Genomic DNA, 22,966 nt, shown 5'->3' on the forward strand with positions numbered 1-22,966 from the left:
TCAGCTAGAATTTAGCCCTTCCAAGAACATGGACTTTGTCTTGTTACTGCTTTGTGTACTGGGAGACCTCAAGAAATATTTGTTGAATACATGCATAAATAAAATCAGCAAACATTCTCTAGGATGTTTTATATGCAAGACAATGGGCTTGACATTTCAAAGAATACAAAGATTTACAACAAACAAACCTAACCTTCCCCACTTTCTGGAACTTACCATACAGAATAGAAGAAGAGCTTCCAAAGAAGTAACTATTACAGGACAGATGGCATTGTGATGAGGGAGACTCAAACCCAATACTGTGTGTGTGTGTTTGAGAGTAGAGACTAATTTTAACTTGTGAGAAAATTGAGAGAATCCTAATACTATTATTAACAACAAAGATTCTGAGTAGCACAGGACACTCATTTCTAAGCAATATTTAGAATATATATATTTTTAAATGAATATAATCCTGCTCTCATGGAATGCTGAGCCTCTTCAGATGGCAGATGGGCACCCAGGTATCAGCTCAGGGACAAAAAGTTGGGAATTTCTTCCCAAGGCACCCCTTTCCATGAAGTGCCTGTAAGTAATGCTGATCAGGGGAACATGAAAAGATAATTTCTTGTACTTAGCCTTGTGCATGAAACGTTGCTTCTGGGAGAAATGACACAAACTCCAATGTGTAGGACAGGGTTGATTCTCTAATATAGCCTTCTCAATACCTGCTTCATATTCCATTCACCTGGGGTGCTCCAGGGAAGAAAGGAGAAAAAGGGGGAAAGAGGAGAAGATTTCTGGCAGTGGGGCCCAGGTATCAGCATTAAATAAAAAGTCTCCCAAGATGAACGTAGTGTGCTGTCACGGTTGAAAACCCACTGGTCCAGGGGCAATGCTTCGCAAACTTTACTGGAAATAAGAATCACCTGGAAAATTTGATCATTAGAGATTCTGATTCAGTAAGTCTGGGATTAAAAAAAAAAAACCATTGCTGTCGAGTCAATTCCAACTCATGGCAACCCTATAGGATAGAGTAGAACTGCCCCATAGAGTTTCCAAGGAGCACCTGGTAGATTTGAACTGCCAACCTTTTGGTTAGCAGCTGTAGCACTTAACCACTATGCCACCAGGGCTTCCAGGTCTGGGATAGAGCCCAAGAATTTGCATTTCTAACAAGTCCCATGCTGATGCTCTGCTGCTCTTTTGCCAAGTTCACCTGAGTAGCAGGGCTGTAGAGGATGGTAACGAAAGGCTCCCTGAACATCGGCAGTACAGCCAACTGCCTTCTCCTTGCTTCTCAAAGGGTGGTCTACAGACAGGCAGCATTAGCATCTCCTGGGTTCTTGCTGGAAAGGCCAAATCTTATCTGCATACACAGTCTAGGTTTCCTGGATTTATTTTTAAGTCCCCCAGCACACTTTCGATACACGTTGAGTCGGTTAGCTAGAATTCGGTACATCTGAGGAGAAGAGCAATGCCAAATTTCCTCATATTTGGTGAGTCACCTATTTGAGGCAAAAGTCAAGGAGTGAATGAGGACACTTGGAGACCACATAATTAAATCAAAATGAGTCCATATTCTCAAGACTTACCAGCACCAATCTTCTGCAATGCATGCCATCCCGTAGACAACGGTAGAACTTGAAAAATGTGTGTAGTTTTCTTTAAACGAGTTCTCATTAATCTCTTTTCTTGACGAACAAATACCAGCAATGACAGAGTCAACTAATTTAAACTATTGCTTTTATTATAATTACACGGGAGCACAAATAAATAAGCACAAAAGTATTGTAAAATATTGCCGATGCACTAAGGAAACAATTTGTTTTCAAACAACATCCGGTTACTTCAGTAGTATCAAAGTACATTTATAATTACATATTACCTAAAAAAATCAAGTACAAAAATTAAGAGAAATGAAAACATCCGTGTTCATATTATTATGTATATAGAAATGGCTAACAACACATGTTTAGAGAAATCTGTTATCTAATGCTTATTTGCACAATTTTCCAGGCACATACCTGACATTTCTAATGAGTTATGAAAAAATGCAATATGACATTCAGATTTTTAGATACGGTAAACATGTTATATTGGAATGGATGTTAAATGGTTTCTTTTAAAAACCCTGTCTTTTAAAAATGTAGTGCCATTATCCACTAAAAAACATATTATTTTATATCATTTTCTCAATAGCTATTTGTCTCAATTTGTTGAAAAGAGCAAGAAAGTAAACATACAATTGCTAAATACGTAAACACATTTTTAGTGCAAGATAACAAGACCTGTGACTTTACTGTGCTTTGAGTTTTTATAATCACAGTGCACTTTACACGAATTGCTACACTAGAAATGTTAACTAAAGGAGCTCCAAACAAAAGAAGTGCATACTAAACATTTTCTTATATATTATATACAGTATGTATACTGTATGTGGGTGTATACATGTGTAAATGTGGGTGCTTGTAGGGTGGGCAAACCCAGTCATATCTGGGAACCACTGAACATCACTAAACGATTTTCATATATGTTTGCTGGAGATTACCCCCAACTATATTTCTTTAAACATATTTTCCCTTAAGTTTGAAACTTTATACTATTTTAAGGGAAATTGAATCAGACTTCTTCCAGATAACACACATTTGTCTAGGATGCCAGTGACCCAAATATCAAAGGGTTTGAAATCAATCCAAACCCCAAGCCATAATGTCCAAGTCCAACATGGCAAAACGTGTTACCCTTTTACTGATTTACACAGGCAGCAATACACATCGCATGTGTACATATAGAGGCTTACACATAAACATATTTTATACCTAGACATTAACTGTAATATGTTTTAGCATTTTATTTTGACTGTACACTTGATCTGAAACATAAGAGAATGCCACGTATAGAGACGCAAGAGATACCAAGCATGTGAAATTGTGTATCTTCTTAAAAACAATTGTCTTTGCTTTGAAAATATTAATTATTACACAATTAAGCTCCTTGAAGGCAGGGACTACATTTTTTTTTTCACTGTTTAATGCCCAGTGCTTCAGAAATTCAAAACAAAAAGCAATTGACACATTAGTTGCACAATAATTAACTGTTGAATGAATAATTGATTAATAATAAATGGTCCACATTCTATAATTAGCTGTTTTTCAATACAGGGAAGAATATGTAGTGAGTTAATCTGAAATACTATAGGTACCATTTTTCTTCCATTTCCATGTAAGTTCAGGACACGACGAATTGTGGGTTGCTATTCTATTCTGTTCTATTTCTATTCGTTTGCAAGAGTGAATTATCTCTCATTACAGATTGCTGTTGTTGTGGCATGCCACCGAGTCGGAATCATAGCAACCCTATAGGACAGAGTAGAACTGTCCCATAAAGTTTCCTAGCCTGTAATCTTTAAGGGAGGAGATCTCCAGGTCTTTTCTCTTGCAGAGCCCCTGGCAGGTTTGAACTGCTAACCTTTCGGTTAGCGGCCCAGTGCTTTAACCATTGCACCACCACAGATTGCTTGCTGTTTAAATCGTAGGAATTTTAAGTTCACAAGTAAGCTTAGTTAGCTTACAAGCGCTTTTCTATTTTAGGGAACTGATTTACTTTAACGTATAAGTGATATTAAAATTGCATTTCTACGTGATTTGCTTTGATCACTTTAATCACTGAAAACAATAACCAATGGGGTTGTTTAGTTTTATTTACTAGATCACTGAACTAGCTCAAAAGAAGCACACCAAATTCAGTGTGTGGATGCAGAGTAAGACACAAACAGAGTAGGACAAATGTTCAACTCTCTAGAAGTATTAGAAGAAAACTTTATCCAGAGCCTCTGTATCTCTGAGGTCCTAGTGTCACGATTTTGAAAAGTAAAGTTGTATCCAGGTAATTGCCAAGTATTTGATTGTGTAGATTATTTAAAACTACACGTTTAAACTACTTAATGTTTTATTTTGTTTTACTTACCCAACTATTTTATGTGAGTGGGCATCAACCCTCATTAACACATAAAAATATCACTGTTTATTCTAAACTTGCTTCAGTAGCGTAAACATGGCCTAAAGGGGGCAGTGTTTATATAAAGGATTACTATCACAGCACCGAAGTTACTGGCTTCTATGTTTGGGCAGGAACAAGGTTTTAGTTATTCTGTTTCATGAATTCTAAAGAAATTTGTTTCCTCTCCTATAAGAAGCATTCCACATAAAAAAGCATTTTGGTTGACGGCCGATCAAATTGTTTCTATAAAGTTTGCTGTGAAAACATGATTTTTTGTAGATACGAGCTCTTTCAAACTGATGACCATGTCGTGATAGGATTTGCTTTTTGGGACTGCTGCTATTATTAGCTTTAGCACCCCAGGTCTTCGAGCTGTAAGTAGAAATTGTTATCATCTAACCAAATTCATAGATTGAAGTGTCCTGATCAACTGCCACCCGAGAGCCAGTTTATTTATCTATCTATCCTTAACGACCTCTTTTTCTCCACAAGGAGAAACACTACACAAAGAGGAAATTAATTACAGAATGGTTGTTGCCACATAGGTTAAGACACAACGGACAGTTGTCTAGGCATAGAATAAGAGTTCTTGCGTCAAATATCAGTGATGCCACTTTCCAGATCTTTCATTTACTTTCGTTTAAGGTGGGATTTAGAGCAATTAAATGAAATAGCTACCTGAGGTCAGATTTCAAACAAGTTACTGTTGCAGAAAATAACATGTCTGAAAAAGGAGCTCATGAAACCTGGCAACGTCATGAATTTGGCAGAACAAATGGGAATGACTGGATATAACACAAAGCAGTTTAGTACCTCTCTTTCCTTCTGGACAAGTGGCCAGCATTAAACTATACCCTCTTCTGAAGTCGCAGAGATATGGGAAAGATTGACAGCTGAAGAATACACTTGTATCTCCCCATACGAAGTTGTTACTCAAATATAGATCTCAAGGGAGGGGTAAGTATTACTCTGCTGAGCCTGAATATGTATGTACCAAGATAAAAAAGATGACAAGAACCCTTGCCTTATGTCTGATTGATTGGCTTTAATATCTGTGGTCTTCATGACTTAAGTCAGAATAACATCTTGGGTCATAAACACGTTTTGTTTCAATTCTGATTCAATCTTAACACATTTTCAGCACTCTTAAATGTGCACTCCATGGATTGTTGGATTTGAAACATAATCTATAACTGGTGAAAAATGGCGGCGGGATTTATTTAGGCTACTTAAGATCCTGCAGTGATTTCCTGTACTTGAGATTCTGCTTTTTTTTTTTTCTTAACCACCTCTGTTAAGCAAACAAAATGGAAGATTTCAGTATTTTATGTATATAATTCTCCCACTGTGAGCTCATTCACACTTGGTGTGTGCATGCACACACAGAGACACACAGACACACACACACACAACAGATACACATGCTCCCAATTTACCCTTTTCCTTTTAATTGGACATCAAAATATACATTAACTATAAAATATTAAAAATTATTTTATAACATTTCAAAGGCTTGGAAGGAACTATTACTGATAAATCATCACTAAAATTTTTTTTAGCAATATAGATTACAAAAATTTCCTAAATCCTGTTATATTTGGTCTTATTGAGCAGCACTATACTACTGCTGTCAATACCCTTACAAGGAAAACCACTATGACAATAACATCAACACATACCTTTTCTCTCAGAAATATAATACTAAAGTGATTGTTAAAGAGGAACCACATACTGTGAATTTTAGGAAGCATAAATAGTAATTTAAATACACAAAATATATGTGATAGTTTCCTTTTTATTCATCTGTGGCAATATTTATACCCAACTAACAAGTTACTATTAAAAGATATATATGATTTTTTTAACTTAATTTTCACCACCACATAAAATTGAATCCACCCCATCCCCCCATCCCCTGCGTTTCCTGTTTCTTCCTCTATACAAAATAAAATAAATAAGACGTCATAGTTCTTTGGTCATGGTGTCATAATCAGTGAAAATGGGCACGATCATGCACAGAAGATTATGACCCAAAAACGTAGTGATAACTAGTTTGAGAAATTAACAAGAGCTACCTTATCGTGAGTGGACCTAAATTTTGAGAAATATTTGCATTTAGCGTGCTAAAATATGTAAACCTATCTGTTTGAATGTTCATTTCTCAGCTTTGGGGGGGTGGCAAACAAACATTCACATAAAAGTTACTTAAAAACGGGGCTGGCAGTGACTATGATGACACTGTCCCCACCGTCTTGAAAGCAGTCATGCTCTGCAGCTTCTGATTCCTTGTTCCCTCCATTGTCACAGTGAACCCTGGTCTCCTCCAATCAGATCAATGATGTAAAGACACCTGTCCCAAAATTATTTCTTCAGGAAATGTTTTCTGCTGGGTTGTCCAAATATACCCTGATAACTCTCTGGACTCTGACTAAACATTGCTGAGTATAAATAAGAGGATACAGAGGAGAGATTCTTATAAAGCCAATGTAGCAAAAATACAGGTGTTAGTGTTACATGGGTGTCCAAATTAAGCATCACATTTGCAGTCATTTCCTGTCAAACCCTCAAAAACTCAAAAAGCAACAGATGCTCCTAATGAATATGCTATTCAACTTCTACATTACTAGCACCAGATTAATTCATATATTACTTGGTTGAACATGATTTATAGCTGTGAGCTCTTGTACAGAAGCCAAATATGGGCAGAAAAAAACACATTTCCAAGGCAAAAAATAATAATAAAAGGCATCAGGGGATTACATATAAAAGAGATAACAAATCCATTAATACCGAAATTATATAGTAAAACTCTTGATATTTCTGTAATTTATATACGTATAATGTGTATTATTTTGGATGTCACCCATACACTAGTAAAATATTTACATTTTAATATCTTCTGGATTCAAAATAATCCGGGATAAATAAGCCTGCCTTCATTGCAAGGAAATAGACATTTATCTTGAACTTGCCACAAGAAGGCACAGCTCCTGTGGGTTTTCCAGGGCAGCTCTGGCATTCCAATCCAACAGAGAAGGTATGGTGCAGCTAATTCTCACATGACCGAGATGATCTTCCTGTTCACATTAAGTAACCGTGGTCTTGTGGAGTTCAAGCTATCCTGTCCACAGTCAGATGGCGGTATCCCAGAATACCGTTTGCTGCTTAGAATAGGGTGGAGGGCTGTACTTCTTTGCACCTGCGTTCTTCTTCCAGCTGGGTAGGATGGGCATGCTATCCTGTTTGCAAAGGCCCTTTTCTGTTTTCTGTCTAGCCTTTATTTCCTTGCACAAGCAACGCTTTTTCTCAATCATCTCAAGCATTGTATGGTCTCCATGAAACCACGGCATGCATGCCACCTAGCGAAAAAGAAAGAGTGAATACAAAAGGAAAAAATGGAAGGAAAGCAGACTTTCTGCACTGTGCTAGGAGTTGTTTAGAAAAATGTCAAATATTTTTATACCTTCTTTAAAAATGCTTAAAATAAATTCAGAAATAGATTGATTCTTACAAAGCTAAAAAAAGAAAAAGGAAGCATGGAAGCTATAAATAAACTTTATACGTAAGTTAATGAACATTGTGATAATATTTAACAATCATTTAGGCATGAATAATTTTCTAATATGTTTTAAAAGTCCATGATATGGAGATGTGATTTTTTTAACCTGTGTAAGCAATTTGCCAAATATCTGTTACTTTCATATTTACTCCATTGTCTTCATGATCCCAATATGCCTAATTACTGTAATTGCTTTTCAGTGTGATTTAATACGCCTGTGATATGTTTTAAAGATTTTAATGAACATTTTCATTCTTGAAACCCTTTTTAAACATTTGGGCTTTCTTAGTAAACAATATGTAGTAGAACTGAGATTGAACTCTTTTTCCGACTAAAATGACTTTCAGTGTATACTGTATGCTGGCATTTAAATGCTTAAATGATTCTTCTGCAAAGGAGTTTTCACTCGACTTTTTCATGCTTTAGCAGACGTGTCAATTAGACATGAATCAAGAATCCTTGGACTCTGTAATGACACTGACTCAAACCCAAATTAGTTTTAGCTGATTCACCGAGTGAATTGGGTTACCAGAAGAAGATCTAATGTGTGTATATTGACATACATACATATATTCCTGGACAAGTAAGCTCTATCCTCTGATACACGTGGTGTGATGTCCAGCAGTAACTATTCTTTGAAACAGAGCCAGGGAGCTGAGTCTGTTCACAAGATACGTCAATGAGACAGGGCCATGAGCCCAGAACGGCGGGGCGGGAGGAGGGTTCAATTAATTGGTTAAGCAAATATAACCTGAAGGGTGAAAACGGCACACTTTCAGTCACTGAATTTATGTTACAATTTTAGGATAATGATCAGAGCAAGCAGCTGTGTAATGATTACTGTCTATACCAGATCCTTTTCTACGTACTTTGCACATTTTATTTCATTTATTCCTCACAACAACCCTATGAAGTAAGTACCATTTATTAACCTTGTAAGGTGAGTAAAACGAGATGTAGAGAGATTTGATATTTTGCCCAAAGTAGCAGAGCCCATAAATGTCAGAGTCAAAATTTGAACCCAAGAGTCCAGCTCCAATACCCAAGTCTTTACAAACTACACTATCCTGCCTCTCAGTGTGAATGTCTGTTGTTGTTGTTAGGTGCCATGGAGTCAATTTGATTCACAGCAACCTCAGGTGACAGTAGTACTGCCCCATGGAGTTTTCTAGGATGTAACTTTTATGGAAGCAGATTGCCAGGTCTTTCTCCCACAGAACCACTGGATGGCTATCAGTTAACAGCCAAGTGCTTAGCCACCAGGGATCCTTCTCAATGCAAATACTGAACTGAAAAGGATTGTCGTTGCTGTTAGGTGCCATCGAGTCAATTCCAACCCATAGCGACCCTATGCAGAATGGAACAAAACACTGCCGAGTCCTGTGCCATCCTCACAATGGTTGCCTTGCTTGAGCCCATTGTTGCAGCCACTGTGTCAGTCCATCTCATTGAAGGTCTTCCTTTTTTTTTGCTGACTTTACCAAGAATGATGTCCTTCTCCAGGAACTAGTCCCTCCTGATAACATGTCCAAGGAATTTGAGGGGAAGTCTTGCCATCCTCGTTTTAAGGAATATTCTGGCTGTACTTCTTCCAAGAGAGGTTTGTACATTCTTCTGGCAGTCCGTGGTACATTCAATATTCTTTGCCAACACCATAATTCAAAGGCATCAATTCTTCTTTGTTCTTCCTTCTTCATTGTCCAGCTTTCACATGCATATGACGCAATTCAAAATACCATGGCTTGAAGCCGGCACACCTCAGTCTTCAAAGTGACATCTTTACTTTTTAACACTTGAAAGAGGTCTTTTACAGCGGATTTGCCCAGTGCAATACGTCATTTGATTTCTTGACTGCTCCTTCCATGGGCATTGATTGTGGATCCAAATAAAATGAAATCCTTGACAACTTCAATCTTATTTCCGTTTATCGTGATGTTGCTTATTGGTGCAGTTATGAGGACTTTTGTTTTCTTTATGTTAAAGTGTAATCCATACTGAAGGCTGTAGTCTTTGTGCTTGAAGTCTTCTTTGCTTTCAACAATCAAGTTTGTGTCATCTGCATATCGCAGATTGTTAATTAGTCTTTCTCCAATCCTGATGCTGCATTCTTCTTCATATAGTCCAGGTTCTTATATTATTTGCTCAGCATACAGATTGAGTAAGTATGGTGAAAAGATACAACCCTGTTGCACACCTTTTCTGATCTTAAACCATGCAGTATTCCCTTGTTCTGTTCCAACGACTACCTTTTGGTCTACATACAGGTTCCTCATGAGCACAATTAAGTGTTCTGGAATTCTCCTTCTTTGCAAGGTTATCCATAATTTGTTATAGTTCACACAGTCAAATGCCTTCATGTAGTCAATAAAACACAGGTAAACATCTTTCCAGTATTCTCTGCTTTTAGTCAGGATCCATCTAACATCAGCAATGATATCCTTTGTTCTGTGTCCTCTTCTGAATCCAGCGTGATTCTCTGGGAGTTCCCTGTCAATGTACTGCTACAACAGTTATTGAATAACCTTCAGGTTAATTTTACTTGCATGTGATATTAGTGATATTGTTTAATAATTTCTGCATTCTGTTGGATCATCTTTCTTTGGAATAGGCACGTATATGGATATCCTCCTGTCAGTTGGCCAGGTAGCTGTCTTCGAAATTTCTTGGCTTAGTCTAGTGACGGCTTCCAGTTTTGCATCCGTTTGTTGAAACATCTCAATCGGCATTCTGTCAACGCCTGGAGCCTTGTTTTTCACCAATGCCTTCATTGCACCCTGGACTTCTTCCCTCAGTATCGTTGGTTCTTGATCATATGCTGCCTCCTGAAATGGTTGAACATCGACTACTTCTTTTTGGTACAGTAACTCTGTGTATTCATGCATCTTCTTTTGATGCTTTCTGCATCTTTCAATATTTTGCCCAGAGAATCCTTCAATATTGCAATTAAGGCTTGAATTTTTTCTTCAGTTTTTTCAGCTTGAGAAATCCTGAGCTTGTTCTTCTCCTTTGATTTTCTAACTCCAGGTCTTTGCACATGTTATTATAATATTTACTTTGTCTTCTCGAGCTGCCCTTTGAAATCTTTTTATTCAGCTCTTTTACTTCATCATTTCTTCCTTTCAATTTAACTACTCTATGTTCAAGAGCAAGTTTCAGAAAAGGATTGGAGAAATATATTAGTACAACATCCTCAATTTATAGATGAGGAAGCTAAGAAGTCAAGACCATAAATATTCTGCATAAAGCCAGGCAGCTATATCTTGGTATGAAAAGGGCGAAATTGAGGTCTCATGATTCGTAATCCTTTAGGGAAAGGGCAGGGCCTGGAGCTAGAAAACATGGATTCAAATCCTGGATTTATCAGATTCCTGCTGATCTCTCAGCTTCTTGGTTTCTTTATGAGAATAACTGAATTGCTAATACCTCATTTTTAGGAGTGATTGGGAGGATTAAATGGAATAATGAAGGCAAAATTATTTTAAAATCAGTAAAGCACTGTCAGCATGTTGTTATTCTAATGCTTAGAAATTTCTAGTAGTTTTTGGAAACTTATCCGCTGTCAGCATGTGCAAAGAGATCTATGTATTTTATATTAAATCCTCACAGCCACACTAAAAGATAGGATTTATATACAGGCTACAAGCTAGAAAACTGAGGCGTGGGAAGTTGAAGGAACTCAGTCAAGGTCACAGCTAACCATTAATAGACTCAGGTCTGTCTGACTCCAAAGTTGATATTCTTTCTATTATACTATGCTCTGTCTCCTGAATATTATTTAGAAATTATAATAATAATTACTTTGCATGTGCTACAATTTCCAGATGCTTCTCAGAAATGCAAATATATTTATGGCTTTATGAGAGTGAATAAAATGTATTTATCAAATCATTAAATCAAAATCGATGGATTGGACTTAGAGCTCAGAAGATGATACTCCTAGAGAAATATATTTTATGTGTCTACCTTGATATACAGTTACTTGAAAGGATGGTCGGTTTTATGCCTTTTGGTGTCTTCTAGCCCCTGCTCAGGGCCTTGGCCATGGGTGTTCACATTTAAATAAAATTCTACCTGTTTAATGTGATAATCTAACCTACAGGTTTGTGTCCCAACACGAGATTCCCAAAGTGACTCTGAAAGTTTTCCAAAGAGCGATAACATTTTATAACCCAATAATCTATGCAATAAAAATACAGTAACTCTATTTTGGTGGAAATGCAAGCAAAATTTATTTAGTGGCTATAAACTGTTCTAATGGAATTTATAATATAGAACTCCCAGAGAGTAGACCCCAAATTTCATCCATCTCAGTAGCTCCAACATGTAGCACAGAGTCATGGGCTCTCAATAAAAATTCCATGGATTGAAAAGAAGCCACCACCACTGAACAATTTTTGTTGCCTCTCAGAAAACTCTCCAGATCATTTTTTTCTTAGTAAAACCTTATTGGACTCTACACATATCAATATAATCCCAAAAACTTCAACCATTTTTATGGCAGGTATTTCTTATAGCATCACTTCTAAATTGTTATGTTATTTATTACCTTGGCCACGAAAACATTAAATGATTTATTACTTAATTTTCTTTAGTATGTTGGGATGTGAATCAGTACATGTGACTACAAAGTAATGATTTTCCTGAACTGCTTTGACAACAGTGTCACTGACATATTTCATACTAGTCATTACATTTCTTACATGTATAGACCGCATTGTATTATCTATCATAGATATGTTTTGTCTATTAGAAATTTACAGAATGCAAGCGAGTCAGTTTTTAAGAATAATAAGTACTTTAAAAATTACCTATGAGTTGAAGGCACTTTGGAAGTAGGCCATTACAACTAATTTGAAACTGACCCCAATAAAAGAAAAAAAAAAAAAACAAACTTCTGGTATAGCAATTTAATCAAGTAGCTTTGTTTCTTACCTTTAATCCTAATGCATTTATTACATGAACCATAAAGAAAATAAATATATATATCACACAAGCAGGTAAGCACACACTGAGAGATGATTGTAAGACAATTGTTCAACAAATATGAACACATGATTGTTCAACTATTATAGCAAGGATTTTCATATTAACATGATTCAGTAGCGTCGACACTCTTGGCTAATAAGTTCATGAAGATAAAATCAAGTGAAGCTCCCCCTTAAGCAGGTGAAGCATAAATCTCCACCCTTTAAGTGGAGCTACACATAGCAACTTTTTTCCAAAGAGTACAGTATGGGAAGGGGAGGGTAGTAACTTTACAGCAGAGAAACTGGGAAAACACTACCTCAGCCAGGTGACCAACAGTAATAAATCATGTTGATAGTATGTATCCTTGATGTAATGTGATGAGAATGACACTTTCCCTCTCTGGTCTTCCTCCCTCAAAACCTATAACTCCTCTCTAACTGTGAGAAGACACCAGACAAAGCCAAATTGAGAGACATGCCATAAAATACCAGACCAGAATTCCTCAAAACTGTCAGGATCATCCAAAGCAAGGAAATTCTGTGAAACTGTCACAGTCTAAAGAATTCTAAGCAGAATAATGACTAAATGTAATTACTGTGGGTCCTGGAGGGGGTCCTTAAACGGAAAGAGGACTCCAGACACAAACTAAGGAAATCCAAATAAAGTATCAATTTTAGTTAATAACAATGTATCAATATTGGTTCATAGTAACATCAGATGTTAACAAGAAAGACAGAGAGTGGGGTATATGGGAACCCTCTGTGCACTCTTTCCATGTTTTCTATAAATCTAAAACTATTCTAATATTTTAAAGCATATTTAAAAATACCAAGTGAAGGAACCACCTTCTTTTTAAATGCTTGTTGTAACTATATCTTTCATTCTATGGAAAGAAGCAACATAGTATAATGGATAGAGTTAAATGACTTGATTGGGATCCTGATACTTTGATGTTGAAAAGTCCTAAAACCTCTCTGAACATCTGGTATGTGCTTCACATACATATCGTATGTATATTGGTACATAATTTATATCTCTATATATGTGCATTTGTATATGCTTCATATATACCCTTGTGTGTCTGTACATATACACACACAGACACATAGATAAACATGCTTCATATTTACATGCTATGTATATCAGCTCATACTTCATGTGTATATAATATGTGTATTTGTACATACTTTATATATACAGCTTATGTATATCGGTACTTACATGATACTTCACATGGCTGTAAGAGGCAGTAAACTAATGCATGCAAAGAGGTTGGGGAACTTTAAACACCCATAAAGAATCTTATTTATGGTCCTTCAATACATCAAGAAAAACATAAATGAAGAGTCTTCAGTTCACTTGAATAATTAGATTCTCTAGGAGATATAACTAAGTACTACCTGAGATTAAAAGTACAATTTTCTCCAAATAACAAAGGAAAAGCAATACTTTGCAACAGTAATCTCCATAAGATTTATTTATAATATTCAATTTTATAAAATATGTAAATCATAAAGAGAAAAAGAATACTCTGAATAAGTACTTGGGACATTTCAGTATTAAAAATTATACTAAAATATAACTGGTGCAAGTATGCATATTTTTATTAATTTCAATTTTTTTGCCTCATTAGTTAGCATGTGCAAAATAATAATTTGTCAAAGGTATTAGGACAGAATGCAGTGCCAAGCAAGTGCCTTGATGGCCTCGGAATGAAGTTCAGCTGTGAGTCTTAATGCTTGTAACTAAAATGTAATTTCTGAAACAACAGATACAATAATCAAAACTAATTTCCAGATGATCTTGGAAAAAATAATCTATCAGTCCTATGTTGTTCTCTCTGTGCCAACTTCTCTGATGGGGCTAACTCATTTTATGAGATATTGCCATTTTCAGTACGGGAAGTGTAGGCTTTAATTTGGCTGAGAAGGAAGCTGGAGTTCCAAAAGTTCTCTGGATTTTCCCTTTATCCTACAGAAAAGCCTCCTTAAGAACGTGGGTAGTGGTGGGGGAAACAGAAGACAAGGTAGGGAGGCCACTGCGTGTGACTCAAGGAAGAAAAGCAATGATCTCTTCTTAGGGGATAATGTGAGGTAGTGAGTCTCTAGTATTTATACTCTTATCCTTAGAGGCCATGAGGTCAGATGGTGCTGTTGTTGCTCACGTTGAAAATGTTCTTTCTCTCTCATTTATTGGGCAAAGAGGTTGTATTTTTATTGAGAAAATGTAGAAGAAAATAAATATGTAGGTATTATGACTTTTTAACATATATTTTTGAGATCATAGACTATCACAGGGTTGGCAAACTGCAGCCCACAGGCCAAACACAGCCCACTACTTTTTCTACAGCTCGTGAGTTAAGAATAGTTTTTATATTTTTAAATAGTTGAGAAAATTTTTGAAGAAGACTGTTTTGTAATGTGAGAACTGTCTGATATAAGACCAAAAATGATAATGTCAATATTGGTGCTATAAAAAAGGCTGTAAAGCAAAATAAAGATTATTGATTCACATGGGATTACAATATTTTTCATTTCATTGTTGACTCATTAGTTAAACCAGAAAATATGAGACATGGATTTGAAATCAAGTGTGAAAACAGAGAAATTATTTAAGCATGTCGATTATGCATTTTACAATTTCATCACTGTAAGATAAAAAAGGAACATCGGAATTGAACAGATAAAGTAGGTAATCTGATTTAAATTCTCCAGATAAAAGATTCAACACAAAGTCAACTCCTTTTAGCGGCCCTATAATGGTTGCTTGGCTATTGGTGATGGTGACTCTATCTTTATAAAGTTTGTTTTGAAAACTTCTTTTTCTAATTTTAGTTAATTTTGCTTCTTTTCTTTTCCCATGATATTTTGGAAGGAAGGGTATCAGCTTTACTCATGCATAAAACCCATTGCTGTGGAGTTGATTTCGACTCATAACAACTCCCCCAATAAATCTTTTGAAACTGACTTAGCTTAGAGATGGAAGAGTTATATAATTATCAGTATTTGCATATTCACTGGTAAAATTTCTTTACTACTGGGCTATCAAATCACAAGCCCATGTTACTTGATCGTAACACACGCAAGAAATTATTTTTGTTTGAATGACTAAGACTTCCTATGTGTATCTGTCATAAAACAATTGATTTTTTAGAAGCATATAGAAGTGACCCAACATCATACCACTTTCTATGTTCAATATTTAAAAGATACATCACATAATTCATATTTGCTTTCCAGTTACTCATACAAACTATTTCTTTAATTTATAAAAAAGTATAAATTCAAGACTAGGAAGATGATTCTGAACTAAATAAAATTTATTTCCTTCTCTGTACACGTCAGAATGAAGCTATTTGAACAGATAATATAAAGGCACAATACTAAAAAGAGCAGGGACTTCTCAATTCCATTGGCCTGGATTTGATCCTGGGCTTTCAATTCCGCATCAGTGATGTTGTCCAAGATATTTATCTTGCTTTCTTGCCTGAGATATTATGATAACTAAAGACACTTTATAAAATATTCCTATTTATATAGACTTTTCTTATACTATTATTATTTTAAATAAGAAGCAGCTTTCAGTATATCTTTAGTTTTTCCATACTTTTTTCACCTGCATTTTTTAAATTCTTAAATCTCTGATATACTGATCAGATATTTAATTTTTCCCTTGTAATCCAGCCCCATTTATGAGCGATGTTGACTTAGAATCTATGTTTTATGAAAGAGTTATTATGAGACAAATTTTACCTGAGGCATGTACTGGAATTGCAATAGGTTTTTTTTTGTTTTCCATATGTCTAAATTTAGCATGGAAATATAGATGTATTGATAAAATGAGAAACACCTTGGTTTCCAAATACTTTTGAACACAACATCATGGGTGCACATTCACTTCGACCCCTCTTTTTCTAGATGTGAAATTTTCCCTGCTGCATCTCTGATTGACTACTAGGCATGTAATGAAAAATATCACCTGTTGGTATTTTAAGTCATACACACAATTTGATTTTACATATCTATGCAAAATTTATTTATCACAAAAATTTTAAAAAATATATAAATTAATATGCCTTAAAATTTCATTACTATAAAGGAAAAGTGATTCAAGCTAACTTCTATTGCTCATGTTCTCTGCCTGTGTAAAGCAAGGAAAACACCTAACCCGTCAGTTTTATAGCAATGACCTTTATGGCAAGACCCTGATCACAAGTAATGTTTAGGGGACGGAAATTGGTTTCGATTACCTTGCTAAGCAGGGAAAATTATAGCTTACTCCTAGCTCCACAATCAACATCCATGGAAGCAGCAGTCAAGAAGTCAAAAGACGCATTGCATTGGACAAATCTGCAAAAGACTTCTTTAAAGTATTGGAAAGCAAAGATGTCACCTTGAAGATTAAGGTGTGCCTGACTCAAGCCATGGTGTTTTCAATTACTTCATATGAATAAGGAAGACCAAAGAATTGACGCCTTCAAATTGTGTTGGCAAAGAGTATCAAATATGCCATAGACTGCCAGAAGAACAAACGAATTTGTCTTGGAAGAAGTAAACCAGAATGCGCCTTAGAAGCAAGGATGGTGAGACTACATCTCACATACTTTGGACATCAGGAGGGACCATTCCCTGGAGAAGGACAACATGCTTGGTAAAGTAGAGGGTCATTGAAAAAGAGGAAGACCCTCAATGAGATGGACTGACACAGTGACTACAACAACGGGCTCAAGCATAATGACAATTATGAGGATGGCACAGGACTGAGCAGTGTTTTTTTCTGTTGTACGTAGCATCACTATGAGTCAGAACCAACTTGATGGCACCTAACAACACCACCTAACAACCTAGCTCCTATAATACACTGCACATATTTCAGAATAACTATCCTATTTTTTTATGTGTTTGATTTTCTGTTTCCTCAGGAGACAGTGTAATATAATACAGAGAACACAGGCTTGGATAAGATGACCTGGTTTTACCACTTACTAGCTGGGAGATCTAGGCCAAGTCACCGAACCTCCCTGAGATCTTGTTTCTCCAACTGCAAAATGAAAATAATTAATACATATCACAGGTTTGTTAACGGGATGGTAAATAATAACTTAGCATCTACTATAAAGTAGACGCTCAAAAAGGGATATGCTGTTAATCCTCATATCCTTAGTCTTTAGCACAATTAAAGTATGCAATAAATATTCATGAAATGATTGAATGAATAAAAGAATAAATAAATGAATGACTGTAAGTATAATACTCTATTTTTAGGAAAGGCACTTTTGAAATTCTTGATGTAATGAGTGATTTCATTTCACTTTGGCTCAGTTGAATCCAACAATATCCTAAACTGTACAAAATTAAAAAAAAAAAAAAAAACAAGAAATTCTTTCGTGTGATTTGTGAATTCCAGAAGGTATCTAATCTGAAGCTCAGCCCTCCATGTCATGCTAGTCATACCCAAGGTATTCTACAGCTGAGAGCATCTCTTTGACTCTGGGCATCAATCCTGGCCCTTTGGCTCAAGCTGAGTGAAGAACTAATGGTTCCTAAACTATAGTCTACAGTTTCCCTTGGGAGTTTCGTTAAAATGAAAATTCTTTGGCAACAATCGCAGATATTTTAACTCTAGGTCTGGGTGAGGTGGGGCTCAGGCAGCTGCAATTTGAACAGGCTTCCCAGGTGGTTCTGATGAAAAGTGGCCTGAGAAATATATTTTGAGTAATATATAAGAGGTTATAGAAGTTGTTATGGATTGAATTGTGTCCCCAAAAAATGTGTGTCAACTTGGCCAGGCCATAAATCCCAATATTGTGTGATTGTCCACCATTTTGTCATCTGATATGATTTTCCTGTGTTGTAAATCTTACCTCTATGATGTTAATGAGGTGAGATTAGTGGGGTAGATATATATATATATATTTTTTAACGAGGCAGGACTCAATCTACAAGATTTAGTTGTGTCTTAAACCAATCTCTTTTGAGATATGGAAGAGGAAAAGGAGCAGAGAGACCTGGGGAACTCATACCACCAAGAAACAAGAGCCAGGGAAACAGCATGCCCCTTGGACCCAGGGTCCGTGCACTGAGAAGCTCCTCACCTGGGAAGATTGATGACAAGGACATTCCTCCAGAGCTGACACAGAGAGAAAGCCTTCCCCTGGAGCTGATGCCCTGAATTTGGACTTCTAGCCTACCAGACTGTGAGAGAATAAACTTCTCTTTGTTAAAGCTATCCACTTGCAGTATTTCTGTTATAGTAGTACTAGATGATTAAGACACAAGGTAAAGATGACACAGAGACATTCTTACAAGATCTGACCCTTCCCATTCTCTGTCTATATACACTGAGCACAGCACACAAGTCAGGAATCAACTGAGGTTTGGGGAAGAGAATTCAGGTTTTTCTTTGGGAAATCATTGCAGGTATAGTCCATCTATCCCATCCCACCATCTGTATGATCCCAAGAGTAGAGTATGAAGTTAATTGTTTTGAAGCCAAACCAAGAAACAGAATTGTCAAACACTCTTGTAATTACTCACTAGGGTACTTTTTCTCCCCTTGGTCCTATATAAAATTGTATTAAATATTCTTGAACTTACAGATACAGATTTTATGATAAAGAGTATGATGGCATACTTTCAAAAAATGTTTTAAAATGGAGTGAATCTAGAATATTTCAAAAGAGGTTTTGTTTGTTTTTTTTCTTTAAATAGCATTTATTCCATACATATGGTATACCATTTCATTTATGAGTCCTTCATAACGATAATCTGTTGAGGAAAGTTGAGATCGTTGGAAAAGAGATAGGAGAAAAGATGGATTGAGTACTGGTTCTGATGAACAATATGCTTTTAAACTTGGACTCTTAGAAGTGAGCTTCTTGATGAAGAAAGACAGGCGATTTAATGAACAGAATTGCCACTTTTTGGTACTTTTAACTTAATGAAAATCTTTTTAGCCTTCCTGCTCAATCTAGTGTTCATGATAATCTTCAGTATAAACTGTTTGTTAAACAAGCCCTTGTAATACGACAGACTAAGCTTGCTATTATAAATATGCACTAAAACATGTATCTTTGCAATGTAGAAGACAAATAAGAGATACACTGAAATAACAAACCAAAAAGAGAAAAGTATTGGGAAAATGACAAGTTATAAACTGTTATGTACGTGTATGTGTGTATATTTTAGTGATAGAAATAGAGATAAAGATAGAGAAAATATACAAAGTAAACATATAGAAAAATATATCTATACACCAGAATGTAAACAGTAGTTACTTCTTGATAAAGATCACTATTTTTACTTTCTTTCTTTTGCTTTTCTCTATTTACTATAATTTCTATAACCACCACGTATCCCTTTTGGAAAATGAAAACTATACATGAAATAGAACTTTCTAGTTCCTTATATTATCTAATAGCATTTCTTTCCATTCTATTCCAGTATCTCATACACCTTCATGGTCATATTAGAAATCCTTTAATTAGAACTTCAATACCTCAGTATGTTCTAGCTCCTCTGAACCCTCCCGATGTATTCTCCACTTCACTGAAAGTGTACCACAGAATGATTTCAGCAGTTCCCTGGAAATACCCTCAATTCCTTTGGCTCTTTTTTTCTTTTTTTAACCATACTATGCCAAATTTCAGCCCAAAGCAATGTAACATAACTGCTTTCTTCCATGAGCAATGCTAGAGAAAAAGTGTAATTTTGCAAATAGACTCCATTAACTAATTAATGGAAGGCACAGATGACTGCATTTGCAACCCCCATAGTACAAACTCCACAGTGAGTGTCCCATACATGTATTCTGCTCCTTAAGGTCCTTTCCTGCTCAGTATCCTTCTGTGACCCTCATCATTTAGCATTTCCTCCCACTTTAATAAGAAAGTATTTAGTCACAACTTCCTTCACATTTCTACATTCTAAACTTCCATTCTTCTTCACCTCCTAACTTCTTCCTTAGAGGATGTCATAGTTCTACATCATTTTAAGACTCTTGCCATATAATACTCCCACTCTCTGACATAGCTTCTCTCAGATTTCTGTTCACTTCTCCCCACTGGCTCTATCTCCTCAACTCACACATGTACTCAACTCTATTACATTCTTTGATGCCCTTCATTAGAAAATATTCCATTCACTGATTGCCATTTATTGATTCATTCAATGGATATGTATTAAGTAAAACTTGTGTTCCAGGCACTGCTCCAGGATTCAGTCCTTGACTTCAATTATAGTCATGATTTATAGGGGAGTTAGATAAGTGCAACAGAAGCCAAAACAGAGAGTAGAATACTACATGGGAGAGATAATATTTCAGTTATGATTTTAATACGGGTATGAGTTTGCTATCTAGGTAAGGATGGAGGGAGGGCAATTCAAATAGAAGGAAGAACAGGTTCACCTGAAAAGGCCCAGAATATTTCTAGCATAAATAGGAGAAATGTGGACTGGGAATGACAAATAGGAGAGGAGGTTAGAGAAGAGGAAGGTGTAGACTATTAAGGGCTTTTTAGATTATCTCTTTCAAGACCCATGGGACATATGGTATCCCATTTACTTTTTATGCCTCGGGAGTTCTTTAGAAAGTAGTTAGCCCGATTTTAACATGTTTAGCCTCAAGGTGGGAGCTTTTGATATGTATGAAACTCAAAAGTCCTCATTTTTGTGTAGACTGAGCATAGTCTTAGGTGATGATGTCTGGATATGTGAATTTTCTAAACTTTTGACACGTTTGCCTTTATTTCTGTGAGATAAGCTTCCTCGCTATGTTTCCCAGTTACTATGTTCTCATGAGAATAAGCTATTGCCAGTCTCCATTCAGTCATAGCTGGTATTTTCTCCTTTATGTCATTCATTGTTTCCAGGTATTACTGACTCCCTTCTTTCCTAGCTTCTGAACAGTAAGTAAGCCTCTTCAATAAGGAATAATGCATTGCAGTGGTACTTTTCAAGAGACTGGAACTCCTATAAGTTATTCTTACCCTGCATCCAATCTTAGTGTCCAATCATTGCTTCCACGCGAAGCGTATCAGCAAAAAATTCAAAGGACAAAACAATTGAGTCTTGAAAGGGTCACATTAAGGAGTTTTTATCTGTACAATGTAGGAGGTCGTTGTTTGATGATCAAATTGATATTTAAGAAAAAATGGTCTGGCTGCAGAATGGAGGATAAATTGTATTTAGTGAAGAGTGGAGAAGGTTCAGGAATATCCACTCAAGAAGGGAAATTAACCTGGTAGAGGTCCCAAAAGTGATGTGAGGACTGAAGCTAGAGTATTGATAATGCAAGTAAAGAGGAGAAGATGAATTCTGGAAAAAGCTCTTAATACTTTCGAACATTTCTCCTTGCTTATTTCCATTCATTACCCAAACCACAACAATTTGAGTTTCACTGATAGACTGTGCCCATAGCCAGCTTAACAACTCTGCAGCTTTTTTTTAATGTTCACTATCTGTTCCTTTTGAAACAAACTCTGTGACTTCTTGAAACTCTCATTACTATATTAGTCTGCTCTTTCTCAATGTCCTTGTTTCAACTCTTCTGCCCATCCTCTAAATATGGGTGGTCCTAAGAGTTTTCTTTATTTTCCTCTTCTTCTGTTTTTGTTTAGCAGACCCCACAATTTTGCCCAAATTCCTAGCTTGAATATTTATCTCTACACCATTTTCTTCCAGAATTAAAGCTGCACTCTCAAACTCTAATCTGACATTTAGGTTTGTACTTTTAGCATCTAACTAGATTATACCAGTATGTCGTACAGGTTCTTAAAATGTATCATTTCCAAATCCCAACTCATTATCCTTTCCTCATCTAAAATATGTTTCTTCTCATTAAATGAAACACAACCTAGCTAGAAACCCAGCATCTTTGTTCATTCTTATTTTACACTAACACCTACATTCAATGGTCCAAAAAACCAGTCAATTCCACTTCAGAAATGTTTCTCAAATTTCATCTTTACATTTTCATTGTCATTTTTTCTTGGTTCAATTCCTGGTTTATAGAGTCTGCCTTTAATTTTTTACTTCTAATCCTCCAGCCACACTGCTGCCCAAGTGTTTTCTATGAAGCTCATTAAAATTGTATTACTCTACCATGCGATCCAGCAATCCTACTCCTAGGACTATATCCTAGAGAAATAAGAGCCATCACACAAATAGACATATGCACTCCCATGTTCATGGCAGCATTGTTCACAACAGCAAAAAGATGGAAACAACCTAGATGCCCATCAACAGATGAATGGATAAACAAACTATGGAAAATACACACAATGGAGTATTGCACAAGGATAAAGAACAATGATGAGTCTGTGAAGCATCTCATAACATGGATGAAACTGGAGGACATTATGCTGAGTGAAATAAGTCAATTACAAAAGGACAAATATTGTATGAGACCTCTACTGTAAAAACTCATGAAAAAGTTTACACACAAAAAGAAACAGTCTTT

At 36.0% G+C, this 22,966-nt stretch overlaps 1 protein-coding gene across 1 annotated transcript in view; it reads right to left on the bottom strand.

Moving 5' to 3' along the window:
• Positions 1-7,112: 7,112 nt before the first annotated feature.
• The window catches only part of NYAP2 (neuronal tyrosine-phosphorylated phosphoinositide-3-kinase adaptor 2), a 318,780-nt gene continuing 302,926 nt past the window's right edge, over positions 7,113-22,966 (bottom strand). The window contains exon 8 of the mRNA XM_023740121.1: positions 7,113-7,340. Within this exon, the coding sequence (XP_023595889.1) occupies positions 7,113-7,340 (228 nt within the window). The remainder of the gene's footprint in view (positions 7,341-22,966) is intronic.

The sequence above is a fragment of the Trichechus manatus genome, unplaced genomic scaffold, assembly GCF_000243295.1.
Source record: "Trichechus manatus latirostris isolate Lorelei unplaced genomic scaffold, TriManLat1.0 scaffold00147, whole genome shotgun sequence".
In the NCBI taxonomy this organism is placed as follows: Eukaryota; Metazoa; Chordata; class Mammalia; order Sirenia; family Trichechidae; genus Trichechus; species Trichechus manatus.